Consider the following 19006-nt stretch of genomic DNA (forward strand, 5'->3'; position numbering starts at 1 on the left):
TCCGCGTGGCCAGGGGTGCGCCCTCCCCACCTCCCCCCGCCCTCCGGGTTCCTCCCCCCACCCCCCGGGTTCCTCCCCCACCAGGTGTGAGCCCTCCCCCGGGTCCTTCCGCGCGGCCAGGGGTGCGCCCTCCCCACCTCCCCCCGGGTTCCTCCCCCCACCTCCCAGGTTCCAACCCCCTACCAGGTGTGCGCCCTCCCCTGGGTCCCTCCGCGCGGCCAGGGGTGCGCCCTCCCCACCTCCCCCCGGGTTCCTCCCCCCACCTCCCAGGTTCCAACCCCCTACCAGGTGTGAGCCCTCCCCCGGGTCCTTCCGCGCGGCCAGGGGGTGCGCCCTTCCTACCTCCCCCCGCCCCCCGGATTCCTCCCCCCCGCCCCCCGGGTTCCTCCCCCCGACCAGGTGTGCGCCCTCCCCTGGGTCCCTCCGCGCGGCCAGGGGTGCGCCCTCCCCACCTCCCCCCGGGTTCCTCCCCCCACCTCCCAGGTTCCAACCCCCTACCAGGTGTGAGCCCTCCCCCGGGTCCTTCCGCGCGGCCAGGGGGTGCGCCCTTCCTACCTCCCCCCGCCCCCCGGATTCCTCCCCCCGCCCCCCGGGTTCCTCCCCCCGACCAGGTGTGCGCCCTCCCCTGGGTCCCTCCGCGCGGCCAGGGGTGCGCCCTCCCTACCTCCCCCCGCCCCCCGGGTTCCTCCCCCACCAGGTGTGAGCCCTCCCCCGGGTCCGTCCCCGCCGCGTCACAGACTGACAGCCGCCTGCGAGTTTGAGAGGCTGGTGGGGGGCGGGGCTCGCGGCCGCAAAATCGCTCCCAGAGCAGAAGCGCCTCTCGTCCAAGCGGAAAGCCACGGATGGGGGTCGCTAGCGCACAGGGGAGGCCCGCCTGGCTCTCGGGGCTCCGCCTGGGGAGGTCGCCCTGCCCCCCTCCCCTCCCCCCGCCGAAACTTCCCCACGTGCTGACGACCTGGGGGTGGGGGGCGGCCACACGGCCCGAAGCCGGGCCGAAAACCGGGTGCATGCCGGGTTCCGCGCTGGGGGCTCAGGGCCGGCAACCTGCTGGATGGGAGAAAAGATTTACAAATCATGTGTCTGATGGGGACCAATACCCCCAATACCCGCAGGCTCCATTTTACCGCTCGTCACAGACACTGCCTTTCTCCCCCCAAAGCGAAGGTGGTGACAACCGAGCGTCCAGCGGGCTATTGGCCCATGTTTTCAACATTCGCTCACTTCGTTTTGGTAATTCTCACAACGTTTTCAACCTTTTGATTTCATCCTGTTCAGTATTATTTGTTATGGTGATCTGTGGTCAGTGGTTACAGCTTGTGGGAAGCTCAGATGATGGTTAGCACGTTTTAACAATAGAGGATCTTTAAATTAAGGCATCCATGTGGTTTTTGCAGACACAATGCTATTGCACACGTAATGGACTTCAGTATAGTGTAAACACAACTTTTACACGACTGGGAAACGAAAACATGCATTTGACTCACTTTACTGCAGTGGTCCGGAACTAAATGTCTCTGGGGTATGTGCCTGGGTATAAAGAACCCATGCAACGCGATTGAAAAAGAAAAAGAAAAACACATCCAAACTGAGTTTAAGAATTTAAAAATGGGCAGAGGATCTGAATAGACATTTCCCCAAAGATGTAAAGGTGGCAAACAGGTACATAAAAAAGTGCTCAACAGGGGCGCCTGGGTGGCTCAGTCGGTTGAGCGGCCGACTTTGGCTCAGGTCATGATCTCGCGGTCCCTGAGTTCAAGCCCCGCGTTGGGCTCTGTGCTGACAGCACGGAGGCTGGAGCCTGTTTCGGATTCTGTGTCTCCCTCGCTCTGACACTCCCCCATTCATGCTCTGTCTCTCTCTGTCTCAAAAATAAATAAACATTAAAAAAAAAAAAAAAGTGCTCGACATCACTCACCATCAGGGAAATGTAAATCCAAACCACCCTTGTTAGGATAGTTATTATCAAAAAGACGAGATAACAAGGGTCTGGCAGAACGTGGAGGAAAGGGATCGCTTGTTCACTTTGGTGGGAATGTAAATTGGAATGGCTGCTATGGAAAACAGCATAGAAGTTCCTCAACAAAATAAAAATAGAGCTACCACATATCCAGAAATCCCACTTTCAAAGGCAAAGAAAACACGAGCTCAGAAAGAGATCTGCACCCACATGCTCATGGCTGCATTACACACAGAAGCGAAGACACGGGCACAACCACAGTGTCCATCAGGGGATGGTTGGATGAGGAAACTGGTATATAAATACAACGGAATACTGTTTAGCCATAAAAAAGAATGACATCTGGTCATTTACCTGGATGGACACTGAAGGCATTATGCTAAGTGAAATACGTCAGACACAGAAACACAAATACCGTATGATCTCACTGATATGTGGAATCTAAAAGAACAATGAACCAAACTCAGACACACAGAACAGACTGGTGGTCACCAGAGGCGGGAGGCGGGATGGGATGAAATGGGTGAATGTGGTCAGAAGATACAAACTTGCAGTTATAAAATAAATAAGGGAGGAGGCTGTAATGTATCCCATGGTGACTATGGCTAATGATACTGTATTGCACATTTGAGAGTTGCTGAGAGATCTTAAATGTTTTCATTCAATGAAAAAAATTGTAACTATACATGGTGATGGATGTTAACTACACCTACGGTGGTGATTGCTTCAGGATATATACAAATACCAAATTATTATATTGTAGACCTGAAACTTATATATGTCAATTATATCTCAACTTTTTAACAGTTGAGCTTATGGCAATTCACATTTGAGTGGCGTCTGAAGGCCTGACACCACCTTTGATAACTTTTGATGCTCCTCCAGATGTCAATTCTTTTTTTTTAACGTTTATTTATATTTGAGAGAGAGAGAGACAGAGCATGAACAGGGGAGGGGCAGAGAGAGAGGGAGACACAGAATCGGAAACGGGCTCCAGGCTCTGAGCGGTCAGCACGGAGCCTGATGCGGGGCTTGAACTCACGGACCGCGAGATCATGACCTGAGCCGAAGTCGGACGCTTAACCGACTGAGCCACCCAGGCGCCCCCAGATGTCAATTGTTTTAAGAACACATTGTATTTGCAAGGATAGGGGAACATGGAGATCATATTATCGGCCTGTAACAGGATTTCTATTCCCTACAGAAGTGAGATGTAAAAACTACAAAAAGAGACAGGGGAGGGGCATCTGGGTGGTTTAGTTGGTTGAGCACCCGACTCTTGACTTCGGTTCAGGTCATGATCTCACAGTTTTTGAGATGGAGCCCTGCATCAGGCTCTGTGCTGACAGCATGGGGCCTGCTTGGGATTCTCTCTCTCTTTCTGCCCCTCCCCCAGCCGAGATCTCTCTCTCTCTCTCTTTCTCTCTCTCTCTAAGTAATAAACTTTAAAAAAAAGAGAGAGAAACAGGAGAAACATTCTCAATGACCAGGGAAGTGTGAAGAGTCTTAGTTTTGGAGGATCAAAGGGTGTAGAGCAGAAAAGTGACATAATGACAAATTAGAAGACTAGACACCCTAAGGGAGACTTATATTCTTACCATAGTTGGGCCAGTTTTCATTATTGAAAGGGAACTATGTTGCCTATAAACACCGTAAATCCAGTAGGAAGTCAGGAGCAGTGGTCTGAGACACGCTGCAAATCAAGCTTCTGTTCTCTGAATGAAATAAAATAAAAATAAAATAATTTTTGCCAATAAAGCACTTTTCATCTTGGAAGAATGCCCATTTCACATCTGCTAAACATTTTTTTGCATCGTTTTCCTTTACATGGTTGGCACTGGGTCGGCACTTAACAAAGGCTTGAGAAAGGAGTGAGGGTGTTTTGTTTTGATCTCTTCCAGCTCTAAACCTGCATTATTTAATGCTTATGTCTAGTGAGGTGAACGGCCGCTAGAAGAATTTCAGTGTCTGTGAGGTAAGTGGTGTGTGAGTTCATCTCAAAGGAGTCCTGAGTCTGAAAGAAGCTTGCTAATCATCCAGTAGAAAATGTAGGTGCTACAAGAAAACACTTCGGTGCAAAGTGGCCTCTGTCGGAAAGAAGAAATCCAATGAGAAAACCTTCCTTCCATGAGAAGTTTCGAGTGTCTGGTAGAGTTGTCGAAACAACCCAGAATATACAGACTAGTACTGTCACCAAGTGCGTTCCAGCCTTTCCTATACTGAGACATCTGTCACTTACCTCCCTCCTTCCACAAGTTGTCCTGGCTTATCACATACTCTCTACACTTCTCCAAAAAAAAACCCAATACTTGATATTCACTCTTTGGGTTTGTTCTGGTGTGGGTATGGTTTTTATTTCAACCTTTACTTAGAAAAAATTATAGGAACAACATGAGTGCTATATCCCTTTTACTGAGATTTGCCTATTATTCATGCTTGACACTTGGTTTTCTCCTCCACGTATACCTGACTGCTGTCATTCGCTAACCCACTAAACTTCCTAAAGATGTGTTGTGGTACCAAGAACCTTCATCCCTGAACACTTTAACATGCACATTCTAAAAACAGAGACATTCTGCCTTGGGACCACAAAACAATGCCTGACTCAAACTGAACACTGATACAATACTATTATCGAATGAATGGTCCATGTTTCCATTATGCCAACTGTCCCAATAATGTTCTTCACATAAATTTTATTCCAGTCTAGGATCCAACCTAGGCTCACACATTGAGCTCACGTTACATTTCTTAATCTCCTTTAATCTAAAACAATTCCCCAATGTTTGTCTCTCATAGATATTTTTGAAGAACACAGGGCAGTTGGTCTGTTGAACACTCTGCCCCAAACTTGGGTTTGCCTAATGTTTCCTCACGACTAGATTCAGGTTATGCATTTTTTTTTTTTTTTTTTTTTGCCAAAAATACCACAGAAGTGATGTGTCCTCAGTGAAGCAATGATATCAGAAGCCATATATCAGTTCCTCGCATTACTAGCTGTTGTTGGATTACTTAAGGTGTTGTTAACCAGATTTCTCCCACAGCAAAGGTATCACTTTCCCCTGGATTATGTTTTTGAACTTAGGCCTGTAGCTCCTCGGGCAGGATGGTCAAGAACCACTTAATATACCAGGAACTCCAGGATCGGCGCCTGGTCGTGTCTCCAGCCTCAGCCACTGGTAACTAACTCAGAGCTGACCAAGGCCCAGAAGCCTCCTTTCCTTCCTTCCTTCAATATTTATGGAGCAACGAATACATGTCAGGTACTGCTTGAAGTGCGGAGATAGGCTGAGAATAAAACAGAGTCCTGCTCTCAGCCATTCTTAGCTCCAGAAGTCCTGGCGGGCTCCCTCTGCTGGGCCTCATCACGGGCTCTCCTGAGATGTAAGAGTAACCAGTAACAGAAAAAACCAACACAGACTTTGATAAGAACCCAACTCTGGTCCTCTGTGTCTGTTTAGAATGTTTGTATTCCTGTCTACGGTTGTTCTCAAGTCAAGATTAACAAAACCTGATGTATTTCTTGGAGAGAAAGGGGTAGAGTGTATGTGGGTTGAAAGCCAGTTCAAAATAACAGCTTTTATCAAAGACAAAGATGCTATTCAGAGATACATTCAAAAACATTATAAACCAGTCAGGATGGACTTCCAAAACCATGTTCAAGAAGGCAGGGAAGAGAAACCACAGAAATGCAACACAGGGAACAAGAAAAAAAATAGCAGACTTAACCCTTAAAATACCAATAATGACATTAAGTAGAAAACGCTTCAGTTCAATCCACCAATCCTAAGACAACAGTTGGTGAAATAAATTAAAAACCCGTCACCCAAATATGTGCCGTCTGTAAGAAACGCTCTTCAAATTTAATGATACAGGTAAATGGAAAGTAAAAGGTTGGGAAAACAGACATGATGCAAACATCAAAGAAAAGGAGAAGCAGGATTGTTCTCTTGCTGGCTGTCTAGATTTAAGAAAGTGTTGAAGACAACGTTAATAATGCAGATTAAACTTTAAAATGTGTCACATCTGTAGCCGTTCCATTATGGACAGCACAAAAAAATGAGAAAATACTCTCCAGTATTTGAAAACTATTATGAGGTTCCGCACAGAAGTCCCCCATGTCATGGCCCGAGGGACACAGGTAGTTCCGGAAGAGGTTTTCAGTTGTGTAAATAGAACTTGTAGGAGGGCGAAAATGCTGGAATGAAAAGTTTGATTTTCCCTCTTCCCTTCTGTCCTCGGTTGTGAGCTCAAGGAGCGTGCTCACAATGAGAAGAGTATGCCCTTGGCCTTGGTCAGAATGTGCCCCCACCCCTGATTTTGAGCTGCTGGAGGCCAAAACACTATGCTCTCCACGTCACTCAGACTATAGCACATCCTCGGGGCGCCTGGGTGGCTCAGCGGGTTGAGCAGCGTCCAACTTCGGCTCAGGTCATGATCTCATGGTTTGTGAGTTCAAGTCCCACATTGGGCTCTGTGCTGTCACCTGCGGAGCCTGGAGCCTGCTTCAGATCCTTTGCCCCCTTCTCTCTTTGCCCCTCCCCTGCTCGTGCTCTTCCTCAAAAATGAATAAACATTAAAAAAAAAACCGACTATATAACACATCCTTTCTTCACCAGGAAATGCTAATTATAGGGGTGGAGATCAGGAAGGGTCTGCAGGCCACCCACTTGAGGCTAAGGGCGTGGTTAGGGAGGGAAGGAAACAAGACAACTCAACCTCGCACATTCCAAACTTGGACATTGTAGTGTCCCGGGGCCAGTACTCAGAGTAGTAATTTCAATGCTGGGCTAAGCTAAAGCTAGTGAGGAATTAGAATGGGTTGAAAACACACTACATGAAAACTTGTGAATTCAGTAGAAAATATAATTTTTTTTATAGCTTCCCTTGTGGACTTTTCATCCTATTAACTGATACTTAGTTGCATTTAATAAAGGTAATCACATGTAAATTGCTTGTTGACGTTTAGTTTTCTAAATTCTCAACTTTTCCAGCATCAGTGACCTTTATAAAAACTTATTTTTTAAGTACATTTATTTATTATTATTTTAATTTTTTTTGTTTGTTTTTTAATGTTTATTTTTGAGAGAGAGACAGAGACAGAGACAGAGACAGAGCATGAGCAGGCAAGGGGCAGACAGAGAAGGAGACACAGAATCTGAAGCAGGCTCCAGGCTCTGAGCTGTCAGCACAGAGACCGATGCAAGGCTTGAACCCACGAACTGTGAGATACTGACCTGAGCTGAAGTCGGACACTTAACCGACTGAGCCACCCGGGTGCCCCAAGTTTATTTATTTTTGAGAGAGAGACAGAGCGTAAGAGGGGAGGGGCAGAGAGAGAAGGAGGCACAGAATCCGTAGCAGGCTCCAGGCTCTGAGCTGTCGGCACAGAGCCCAACATGGGGTTCAAACTCACGAATGGTGAGATCGCCACCTGAGCCAAAGTTGGATGCTTAACGGACTGAGCCACCGCAGCGCTCCTATAAAAACTTTCCAATGTGGCATCTCTGGTTTTCTTTAAATAATGAAGTTCAAGAAACATTTTATCTCAGTTAAGAAAAGGAGTCGTGGATTCTCCCCGCAGTTTTCACCTCACGCCTGGGCGGGGTGTCGGGGTGCAGCGGATTCTCTGGTACTGGGTCGGGGCCCCCAGGGGGATTGCCCGCACTCACTCGGCCGGCCGGGCTCAGCTCCCCGTGGCCCCTCAGGTGCTGGAGCAGCGTGGCTCTCTGCCTGTAGGCCTTCCCACACTCCTCACACGCATAGGGCTTCTCCTCCGAGTGGACTCTCTTATGTTTCTTGAGATCTGACTTCCAACTGAAGGCGCGCCCACATTCCGGGCACTGAAAAGGCTTCTCTCCCGTGTGGATTCGGACATGGTGACTAAGACCCGTCTTCTGACTGAAGGCTTTGCCACACTCTTTACACTGATAGGGCTTTACCTTGTTGTGAATCGCCTGGTGTTCGATAAGATGCTCGCCCCTGGTGAAGGCCTTCCCACACTCAGGGCACTGGTAGGTTTTATCCCCAGTGTGGATTCTCGTATGGTTCCGCAGGCCGGTCGACCGAGTGAAGGTCTTCCCACACTCAGCACACTTGTGTGTTCCTGGCTCAGGGGGGTTCCTGTGCTTCCCCCCCAACCTGTGCTTATTAAGGCCCGAGCGTTGGCTGAAGGCTTCGCCACACTCACCACATTTATAGGGCTTCTCCCCGGTGTGGCTTCTTTGATGTATGACCAGGGTTGAGCTCACGCTAAACGTTTTGCCACACTCAGCACACTCATAGGGCTTCTCCCCCGAGTGGATTCTGTGATGTATTATGAGTTCTGAGGTCCGGCTAAAGGCGCGTCCACACACAGGACATTCAAAAGGTTTCTCTCCAGTATGGATTCTCTGGTGTTGGTTAAGTCCTGCATACTGAGTGAAGGCTTTTCCACACACCTTGCATTCATAGGGTTTTTCTTCACTGTGGATTCGCTGGTGCTCAATCAGATGTGAACGTTGCCGGAAGGTTTTCCCACACTCGTTACATTCATAAGGCTTCTCCTTGTGGAATCGCTGATGTTCAGTTAGGTCTGAACTATGGCAGAAGGCTTTCCCACAGTCTGTACATTCAAAAGGTTTCTCTCCAGTGTGGACACTTTGATGCTTTGTAAGAACTGATCTCCGGCTAAAACACCGGCCACATTTACTACATCGATATGGCTTTTCTCCAGTGTGGCTTTTGAGATGTTGGAGGAGGCCTGCTTTCTGACTGAAACCTTTGCCACACTCTTGACAGTGATAAGGCTTTTCCTTGCCATGAAGCTCCTGGTGCTGACTAAGCTCTGACCGTCTGATGAAGGCCTCTCCACGCTCTGTGTGTGAGCATGGTGTCTCCCCGCTGTGGGTCCTCCTGTGCATGTGAAGGCCTCTTGTCCAGGTGAAGGTTTTCCTGCATTCTTCACAGGCAGAGACTTTTCTGCCTGGGCCACCCCCGTCCTGCCTTTCCAAAGTTCCACGGGGCTCCCTGTCCCCTGTGTATTTGGCATGCTGAGATGAAGTTCCATCCTGTCCATCAGACCCCTTCCCACAAGGCTCTGTTTCTTCACAGAGTTCCTGCTTCACGTCTAACATCACGTTGTCAGTCCTCACTCCACCATCTGAAACAACAGACCACACAACTTGAGGAGAAAAGATAACTCAAAAGCAATGTAAGAGATAGACAGCTGGAAAGGTTAGTCTTGATTTTAGGTTGATGTTAACAGAAGATATCGCATCATCTCTTATGTTAGTCGTGGTACAGGTGTGGAAGTGAGAAAGAACAAAGCATCGCTGAGTTACCAGCAGCGTGTGGCAAAGGTGACAGGCTGTCACTTCTGTAGTGACATAAGACTGTAAGTCCCATCTTGCTGATGGACTCTCCACTAACACCCTTCCTTGCTGGCTTGCTGGCTTTGATGAAGAAAGCCACCACCACCACCATACAGAGAAGCCATGTGGCAAGAGTGGCCTTGGCCAGTGGCCGGCAAGGGACTGAGATAGAGAAGTCCCTGTCTGACAGAGAAGTGAGTCCTGCCGGCATCGATGTAAGGCTGGAAATAGATCCTTCCCCAGTCACAACTCAGATGAGACCTCAGCCCTAGCACCTTGACTACAAACTTGTAAGAGACCCAGAAGCACGGGGCCAGCTGAGCCAACCCAGACTCTTGACCCACAGACATTGTGAGATAAAACGTGTATGGCTTTAAGCCACTAACTTTGTGGTACCCTTGTTAAGCAGCAGTTGATAACTATGCACAACTAGCACAAAAACACAAAGCTTCCTCAGTATAAGAACTACTACAACTAAAAAGAAAAGAGCGGAGGGGCGCCTGGCTGGCTCAGTTGGAAAAGCACGAGACCCTTGATCTCAGGGTTGAGGTCAAGCCCCATGTTGGATGTAGAGGTTACTTAAAAATAAAGTCCAAAAAATAAAAATAAAAAAAAAGTAAACAAACCACACGTTGAAAAGCATATACACGCACGTGCACACACACATATGTATCTATGCACATATGAATGTTTGTACTTCTGTTCATATATTCATATATGTATAGAGGACACGTAGAACAAAAAACATAAGCAAATTACGTTAAAGTCAAACATAATTGTCCTAACAGCCATATCAATAAATGCAAATGGCTTAACTCATTAAAAAACACTAGATTTGCTCACAGAGCAAAACTGAACTCTATTTTATATATATATATATGTGTGTGTGTGTGTGTGTGTGTGTGTATTTATTTTTTAAGTTTATTTATTTTTGAGACAGAGAGAGAGAGAGAGAGAGAGAGAGAGGGAGCTGGGGAGAGGCAGAGAGAGAGGGAGACACAAAATTTGAAGCAGGCTCCAGGCTCTGAGCTGTCAGCACAGAGCCCAACACGGGGCTCAAACCCACAAACCACGAGATCATGACCTAAGTCAAAGTTGGACACCTAGCCAACTGAGCCACCCAAGTGCCCCTATTTATTTTTATCTTTTTAAGTTTATTTATTTGAGAGAGACAGAGACAGTGGGGGGGGGGGGCGCAGAGAGAGAGAGAGAGAGAGAGAGAGAGAAAATCCCAAGCAGGCTTTGTGCTGTCAGTGCAGAGCCCGATGTGGGGCTCCATCCCACAAACCATGTATCATGTATCATGATCTGAGCCGAAACCAAGAGTTGGAAGCTTAAAGGATAGAGTCACCCAGGCACCCTTATTTTATTCGTTTTGAGAGAGCGAGCGTGCACAGGGAGGGGAAGACAGAGAGGCAGAGAGAGAGAGAGTCCCAAGTAGGCTCCCCACTGTCAGTACAGAACCTGATGGGGGGATCAAACTCACAAACCAGCAGATCATGGCCTGAGCCGAAATTAAGAGTCAGACACTTAACCGACTGAGCCCCCCAGGCTCCCCTCAACTCTATGTGTATAGTCAAGAGACACATATACAGCAAAATACGTGAATAAGGATAAATTAAGCAAATGCAAATAAAAAGAAAGAAAGAATCAAGATTTTGAAAGGGGAGATGCAGGCCAAAAGCATGAAATGAGACAAAGAAGAGCACTTAAAAATGCTAAAATAAAGAATACAATTTGCAATGCAGATGTAACACATATGAATAATTATACAGAAAATAACAGAGTGGCAACTTTCCTAAAGCAGAAACTATAGGTGATATAAAGAAACAGACAGGGGCACCTGGCAGGCTTAGCCGGTAGAGCATGCAACACTTGATCTCAGGGTTATGAGTTCGAGCCCCATGTTGGATGTAGAGATTACTTAAAAATAAAATCTTAAAAGAAGCACATGGGTGGTTCAGTCAGTTAAGCATCTGACTTTGGCTCAGGTCATGATCTTGTGGTCCATGAGTTCGAGCCCCGTGTTGAACTCTGTACTGACAGCTCAGAGCCTGGAGCCTGCTTCTGATTCTGTGTCTCCCTCTCTCTCTCTGCCCCTCCCCCACTCGCACTCTCTCTCACAAAGAAACATTAAAAAATTTTTTTTGAATAAAAATAAAATCTTAAAAAAAATTTAAGGAACAGACATAACAAAGAATAGGCTTTACTTGTCCTCTCTATGTCTCAAAAACACCAAATGGACAAAAGATTAAGATACAGAAGATTTACAAAGTGAAATCGATAATCTTATAGATACATATGTATTTCAAGTTCTATATCCTGAATGCAGAACAACTTTCCAGATGTGCAGTGGACATTAATGAAAACTACCTATGGGGACATAAGAAAACCACAATAAATTGTAAACATTATGAATTAACACAAACATTCTCTGATCACAATGCAATAAGTTAAAAACAAAATCAGAAAACAAGCTCTTTCATCTGAAAATTCTGAACTCAAACAACTAGGACGCATGGATGGCTCAGTAGGTTAAGCGTCTGACACTTGACTTTGGCTCAGGTCATGATCTCACAGTTCCGTGAGTTGGAGTCCCATGTCAGGGACAGTGTGCAGCCTACTTAATTAAGATTCTGTCTCCCCCTTGAGGTGCCTGGGTGGCTCAGTCGGTTAAGCGGCCGACTTCGGCTCAGGTCATGATTCGCAGCCTGTGAGTTCGAGCCCAGTGTCCAGCTCTGTGCTGATGGCTCAGACCCTGGAGCCTGCTTCGGATTCTGTGTCTCCCTCTCTCTGTGCCCCTCCCCTGTTCATGCTCTGTCTCTCTCTCTGTCAAAAATAAACATTTAAAAAAAATTAAAAAAAAAATTTTTTTTTAACATTTATTTATTTTTGAGACAGAGAGAGACAGAGGATGAGTGGGGGAGGGACAGAGAGAGAGGGAGACACAGAATCGGAAGCAGGCTCCAGGCTCTGAGCCATCAGCCCAGAGCCCAACCTCACAGACCTCGAGATCGTGACCTGAGCTGAAGTCAGACGCTTAACCGACTGAGCCACCCAGGCGCACCCCCCCCCCCCCAAAAAAAAAAAAAAGATTCTGTCTCCCTCTCTCTCTGCCCTTCCCCTGCTCGCTCACTCTCTCTCTCAAAAGTAAATAAACAAACATTTGAAAGAAAAAACAACTGTTATTTCAAAGGCAAAATATAAACACACATTTCAGATTTTATAGAAAATAACAATGAGAACACTACATTTCAAAACATTTGGAATTCATCTAGAGCAGTGTTCAATGAAATATTCATGTCATCAAATATTTATATTAGTAAATAGGAGAATGAAAATATATAAATCAACCCACATCAAAAGTTAGAAAAAAACAACAACAAAGACAACTAAATAAACCAAGACAGCCTGCTCACTCATGCACTTTATTGGCTTTTCTCCCTTTAGTGTCTCCATTCCCACTCCTGTGATTCTCGGGATCACCTGATACTGTCACAACCTTAAGTAAATAAGTGAGCGAGTGAATGAATAAACCAACCAACCAACCAACCAACCAACCAACCAGCCAACCAGCCAGCCAAAGGAGAACATAAGAAATGAATTAAAAAAGATAAATGCAGACACCAAATACAATAGAGAAAAGTAATGGAACACTGTAATGGTAAAACAATTGAATACATCAATATAAATTCATGCGTGTTAGGAAAAAATATATATTGTGTAGCTCTGCCCATGAAATGTCCTAGAAGCAGTGTTACCCACATGATAAAGAACACTCCTCACACCCAGATCTTATTCTCCATTTAAAAAACCAAGGCTCCTTCAGGAATGGTTGACAGCAGATCTGGGTACAGGGAAGATACAAGGTGAGCCTGAAACAATTTATTTTGTTCAAAAAGTAAAAGCAAGCATTCAAAATTAACAGAGCCAAAATTAACAGAGATGGGAGCAAGACTGAAGACATCCACATAAGCCAAAGATGTGTGGAAGAAAGGGTGGATTGAAATGTGGTGGGTTGAAACACGCCGACTCAATACAAATGCCTATGTCCACAATGATACCCACACAGGAAAAGTCCTAAAATCTCATGTCACCATTTAAGGTGCCTAATAAACCACTTCCTGAATTTGAAAACTGGTCAATAAAAGAGGGAAACTAAGCATCAATCATGACTGCCTAGAAGGAAGTGACCAAATAGACATATCGGATGAAGGAAAGCTTTACTATGAAGAATGCCAGTTAATAACAGAGAACGAATGAAAGAATTACGAATTCACCCTGTAACTCTTAATAAAATGGTTGACCCATACAAGGTTTATCAAACATTTGTAATTTGTTGGCTATTCGCAAAGTGGCAAGGCGACACCTCACAGTTAGCTATGAGGGGGAAAACCAGCTATTTCCTGTCATCATGCTAAGCCGGTGATTTAAACAGCGGGTCACCCAGGTATTAATGTCTCTTATTACCTAATATTAATTCTAGCCCAAAATGTTTAACTCAAATTCTTCAAGCCGTTAGATGCAACTGCCAATTTATAGCAAATACAAGCTACGTGGGCAGCAAAGTAAATGATACAATGAGGAAGCAATTAAAAAACTCCAGAGGCTGGGAAACTGGCCTGGGCTCATCAAAAAGTCTGGGTTATGGGGAAAAAAATAGGAGTGGAATTGTTTTAATGTAGCAAAGAATTAAGAGGCATTAACAACCCCGGATTCTACCCAGAGTTGGACAAATCAGCTTTAAATACATTTTCGGAAAAAACTGAGCCAATCTGAATTTGAACTGAATTTAGGTAACATGAAGATGTACTGATGGGGGAAAGGAAAGATCATTAGCTGAACAAAATAGATCAGAAAATAGCAGAGTATGAGCTCTCTTTGGTAAAAGGTATGTGTGTGTATGCACATGCGTGTACACATACCCGCATATAAATACACATGCACATAAAAAGCTACACAGATATAGAATAAAAAGTCATCAGTTGTAATAATCTCTGGGTGATAGAACATGGTGCTTTATTTTCTTATTTTGCTACTATGTATTTTCTAACTTTGTACAATGCATATATACTTCTCTAGTAATGATAAAAGGTAACTTTCAAAACAGTTAATATAGTTGTACAGGGTTAATATCCTATCAGTATCAACTGAAAAACGTAGGCATCAAAATTCTTTAAATAACATTTCTACTAGACCATATGCAGAAAATTCAAAGATAGATATACATATTTTTTAATGTTTATTTATTTTTAAGAGAGAGACAGAGCATGAGCAGGGGAGGGGCAGAGAGGGAGACACAGAATCCAAGGCAGGCTCCAGGCTCTGAGTGATCAGCATAGAGCCTGATGTGGGGCTTGAACTCACAAACCACGAGATTATGACCTAACCTGAAGTCAGGTGCTTAAACAACTGAGCCACCCAGGTGCCCTGCAAATACGGATATTTAAAACCAACCATACCGCTGAGGCTGTTCTGATATGACTTACTGCCTTTTACTCATTATTACCTAAAATGTTGCCTTCATCATGTTCTTTAACAACCCTCATCACAAGGAATGAACATGTCATACTCCACACAAAAAAATTCAACTCAGGGTTCATTTCCGTCCAAATTCCCTAGAGAAAGTATTGCCTCACCTCCTTCCTCTGATGGTTGGGGCTCAGGTCCTTTGCCCTTGAACTGGATTGCTGGGGGCTGAACCCATGTGTATGAAGATTCTTCATCCAGCGTCTGAAGGGTCACTCTCTGCAAAAGGATTTCCTGTTCCAGAACACAGGCTGAAACCTGGAGACAAGCAGTAGTGATTAAGCCCTAAGGACACTGAAAATTTAAGAGACTAAACTGGTTTGGAAGGACTCCTTGAGGAATCCACAAGAAATATCCCCCGAGACACTAGGAAAAAGAAAATTGAAAACAGGGCTTTATTTACCTTCTGGGGCACTGAGAAATAGCTAGAAAAGTAAGCAAAGCAAAATCTGATCAAGACTTGTTTCTGTCATTTCACTATTGCCTGTGTGTCCCTGGCCAAGTTACACAACCTCTCTGACCTTAGTTTCCATGTGTGCAAACTGGGAATGATTTCACGTCGTTCCTTGTTGCTGAGAGTTGAGAGACCTCTAAAGTCAGGAGCATGATGCTCCTCCCAGTGTCTGAAAGATAAAATGTCTTCCTTATCTTTACTCATCATCCCTGAATCTGCAGTTCCCTCCCTCTCCCTCTGCTCAGGGCTGGCTTAGCAAGACGCTCAGTCCCCTGCTGAATGCTGGTTCTGCCCTTGCTCCCTCAGAGCTCCACAACTGAGGGTTTTGTTCCCAGTCACCCACAACCATATCAGACCAGTGCCTTCCTACTTGTACATTTCTTTTTCCGTCCAGATCCTCCAGCACCGTCACCACCTCGTCCCCGCTCTCCGGATGGTGCTCCCGCACCCAGGCCTGGAGCTCGGCGGGCAGGACGGTCAGGAACTGCTCCAGCACCAGCAGCTCCAGGATCTGCTCCTTGCTGTGCGTCTCGGGCCGCAGCCACTGGCGGCACAGCTCGCGGAGTCGGCGCAGCGCCTCCCTGGGTCCAGGCGTCTCCTGGTAGCAAAAGTGTCTGAAGCGCTGTCTGAAGATCTCCCAGGCAGGGGGCTGGCTGTCCGGCACCTGACTCCTGGGGTTGTCCTCCTCCAGCTCCACCTTCACCACCGCAGGCCCCTGCTGACCCCATTCAGGGTGGAACTGGCCGGCAGACTTTCTTGTGTCCACAGCCATCCTGCCTGGCTTCTGCTGGCGTGTCACCTGGAGGCTGCTGAGGGCGCTCTAGGGCACAGAACTAAATAGGGGGTAAACGGCAGATCCCGCGAAGAACCACGCAAGACCTGTGACCACAGTAACTATTTTTATTCATTCGGTAAATCCACAAAAATGCACTAATAGAGGCCGAGCCTGTGCAGAAAGCATTGCAGGCATTCGAACGAACTGCGTCAGTGCACAGAGCCCTGGCATCCTGGAGCGTCCACTCCACGCGGGGCACTCAGCAATCACAACTACCAGCGGAACCCCTCGCGTAGGGTGGTGTCGCGTCACTGGAGGAGGGGCGCGCGGGCCGAGGGAGCCTCCGAATCCGGCGCCCCGGCCTCAGGGAACACTTCCAAGCCTCGTGAGGTGGCACAGGGTCGTCCGTCCGCGCGCAGGTGCACCCACCCAGAGGGAGAGAAGCGCTGAGGAACCGCGGTCACAACAGCAGTGACCTTCGTTCGTGCTGGCTTGGCAACGACGAGCGCGGAGCCCTACTCCCTGCTCGCATCGAGGGGCCCCCACTCCGGGTCGCCCTCGCGGCTCAGCTCGTCGGGGGTCCGCAGGGCCGCTCCCGCCGGGGTCCGAGCCCGAACCCTGGACCCCAAGGCGAGGGACACACCAGGCCGCTCAACCAGCTCCGCCGCAGCGTGCGGGGCCCAGCCCCCGGCTCCCGGAAGCGGCCGCCGGGCTCCCGGAAGCGCCCCGCCCGCGGCTCCTGGAGGCCACGCCCCCTGGCGCGCGCGGCCGCGTCCCGCTTCCGGCGTCTCCCGGAATACACGCAACAGGATCAGGAAAGCACAGCGTGCCGTCAACAAAATGAAGTCGTTTTCATTGAGGTACACTTCTATTTAAGTTGCCTTAAATATTAGAAAATAAATGTAACCCAGTGTTTGGGATAAGAATGCTTACTTTCTAGGAACATCCTGTATAGACGAGGAAAAATAATTTGTTGAGCCTAAAGCCCATTTGTCTGGTAAAAACAGGTTATCCTTGCTGTGTGGTAATTTACTAAAAACAAATGACAACAACAAAAAGTTGACCTCACTGTGTATGTGAATAGATGCTCTAATCAGCTGATACAGCCTTGGGAGGGCGGTAACATCGGTCCAACCCACTCCAACCCATCCAAGGGTGACCTTGCTTCAAGCCTACGCACTCCTTGCTTGCTGACCTAAGTCCTTTGGTCCGTAGCAGAAGTAACCAACTTCCCTTGAGATTTGCGGACCATTTGCCTTGAGGAGTGAAGGACCAGACCTTCCCAGAGGATAAAGCCTGACCGGATTGGAAAACGGCGCGAGTCTGTCCAGGGTCATGTCCACCTGTTCCTCCCGCATGCAGCTCCCTCCCTTACCCCCGCGCGCCTTCCCCTTTAATGCCTCCAGCTCCCCGGGGGGCAGGGAAGCCGGTCCATCCCCAGCAGCTCCAGGATCCAGGATCCGCTCTTCTCTTCGGTGTGCAGTATGCACGTCTGGCTTCGGCCACTGACGGCGGTTCCTGGAGCCCGTTAGGTCTTCGCGGGGCCCAGAGGCCTCCTCAGCAGAAGCGCCGGAAATGCAAGAGTGCGGACAGGACGCACCTTCCCAGACAGTGTCGACCGCTCCCCAAAATGTTCTCTTCCCGGTTCACTACGTGCAAACCCTCCTGCTCTCAGGGAGCGTGGACGACAGGAGTCAGGGTCACACCAAATTTTAGACAACTAAAAGGGCTGGGCTGTGAAGGCTCCAGACAAAGCTCACTGGACTCGGGGCACAGTCCGAGTCAGGGTGAAGGCTCTTCTGGACTCTGGGGGTGGGGGGAGGGGATCAGAACGTGTTGTGAACGCAACAAAATGACCCGGGCAGCGGAGAACTTGGATAAGCCTGATAACACGATAGCGGTGATAAGCCGACCCGAACAATTTAGGGACACCTTGCACCCAGGCTGCGGAGGCAGGTCTTTGCGGCGCTCACAGCCCCCGGGGCTACAAGTAATGCCACGCTCGCCCGGGCGTGAGCGGCGTGAGCGCCCGCCCCCGGGGCCGGCTGGGCAGGCCAAGCAGAGGGTCGCCCCACGCCTCCAGCCCCAGCCCTCTGTCCGGTCCCCTCTCCGCGCCCCGCCGCACCGCGAGCCCACGCCGACGCGCAGCTAGATGCCGTCGAGTGGTCCGCCGAACTGGATCCCGAGAGGCTACTTCCGGGTTTGCATAGGTACCGGGAGGTCGGGGCGTCTCTAAGGCTTGCGCTCCCGGGCCGGTGTGGTCACGACACCCCCGCCCGCCTCCGGCTCTCGGAGCCGCCTGGCCGCTCGCCACCTGCCTCCCCACGTACCCAGTCTGTGCGGGAGGGTAGGCTTGTGCCCTTCCCGTGGCCCCAGCACCGAGACGGCTTGCTGCCCGGCCATGCTCTGCCCCTCCGCGGGACGCGTTTACGCGGACAGGAGCACCGCGCACAACCCGACTGCGCTGCATGGCGCCCTCGGAAGAATCGCGTGGGACGCCGGCGGCGTTGACTGCGCCCTGCGCCTCTCCTGTGGTGGCTTCACGCTCCCACGGCGCGGCTGCTGTCGCCAAGCGACCTGGTACATGGGGTTCACTTCTGGGATCGGTTGACTTGAGCAGAGACCTCCCTTCCCATTCTCGCACGGCCGGATGGGCCTTGGCTAATCAGCCAAAGGCCCTAAAAGTTAAAAACATCCCCAAGAAGGCATTTTGCCTCAAAACTGTAACGTGGACATCCTGCCTGAGTTCCCACCCTGGCAGCCTGCTTTGCAGGTCGTAGACTTAGCAACCCGCGCAATTGCCTGAGCTGATGCCTTACAAAAACACATGTTCATACTCTATTTCTCTGGAGTACCCGAACTGATAAAATTCATCCTTAAAGTCCTACGAATGCCCTTGCCCATTTTCTTTGTATACCTTCCCAGTTCTTCCAGGCAGG

General features: G+C 48.4%; 1 protein-coding gene across 1 annotated transcript; it reads right to left on the bottom strand.

Moving 5' to 3' along the window:
• Window positions 1-4285: 4285 nt before the first annotated feature.
• Window positions 4286-16630, bottom strand: LOC132666227 (uncharacterized). The gene is made up of 3 exons (XM_060614142.3): window positions 15663-16630; window positions 14949-15096; window positions 4286-9098 (listed from the first exon to the last, which is right to left on the bottom strand). The coding sequence occupies exons 1-3, from the start codon at window positions 16062-16064 to the stop codon at window positions 7510-7512; spliced, it is 2139 nt and encodes a 712-aa protein (XP_060470125.2). The 5' UTR covers window positions 16065-16630; the 3' UTR covers window positions 4286-7509.
• Between the last annotated feature and the right edge of the window lie 2376 nt (window positions 16631-19006).

This window comes from Panthera onca, chromosome B2 (assembly GCF_046562875.1).
Source record: "Panthera onca isolate mPanOnc1 chromosome B2, mPanOnc1 haplotype 2, whole genome shotgun sequence".
Classification (NCBI taxonomy): Eukaryota; Metazoa; Chordata; class Mammalia; order Carnivora; family Felidae; genus Panthera; species Panthera onca.

Excerpts from the sequence above, each read along its gene's own strand:
- LOC132666227 (XM_060614142.3), bottom strand. The coding sequence starts at position 16,064 with ATGGCTGTGGACACAAGAAAGTCTGCCGGCCAGTTCCACCCTGAATGG. Across the intron at positions 15,097-15,662 it reads ACGGAAAAAGAAATGTACAA|GTTTCAGCCTGTGTTCTGGA; the intron begins GTAGGAAGGCAC and ends GCTTGTCTCCAG. Across the intron at positions 9,099-14,948 it reads CCAACCATCAGAGGAAGGAG|ATGGTGGAGTGAGGACTGAC; the intron begins GTGAGGCAATAC and ends CTGTTGTTTCAG.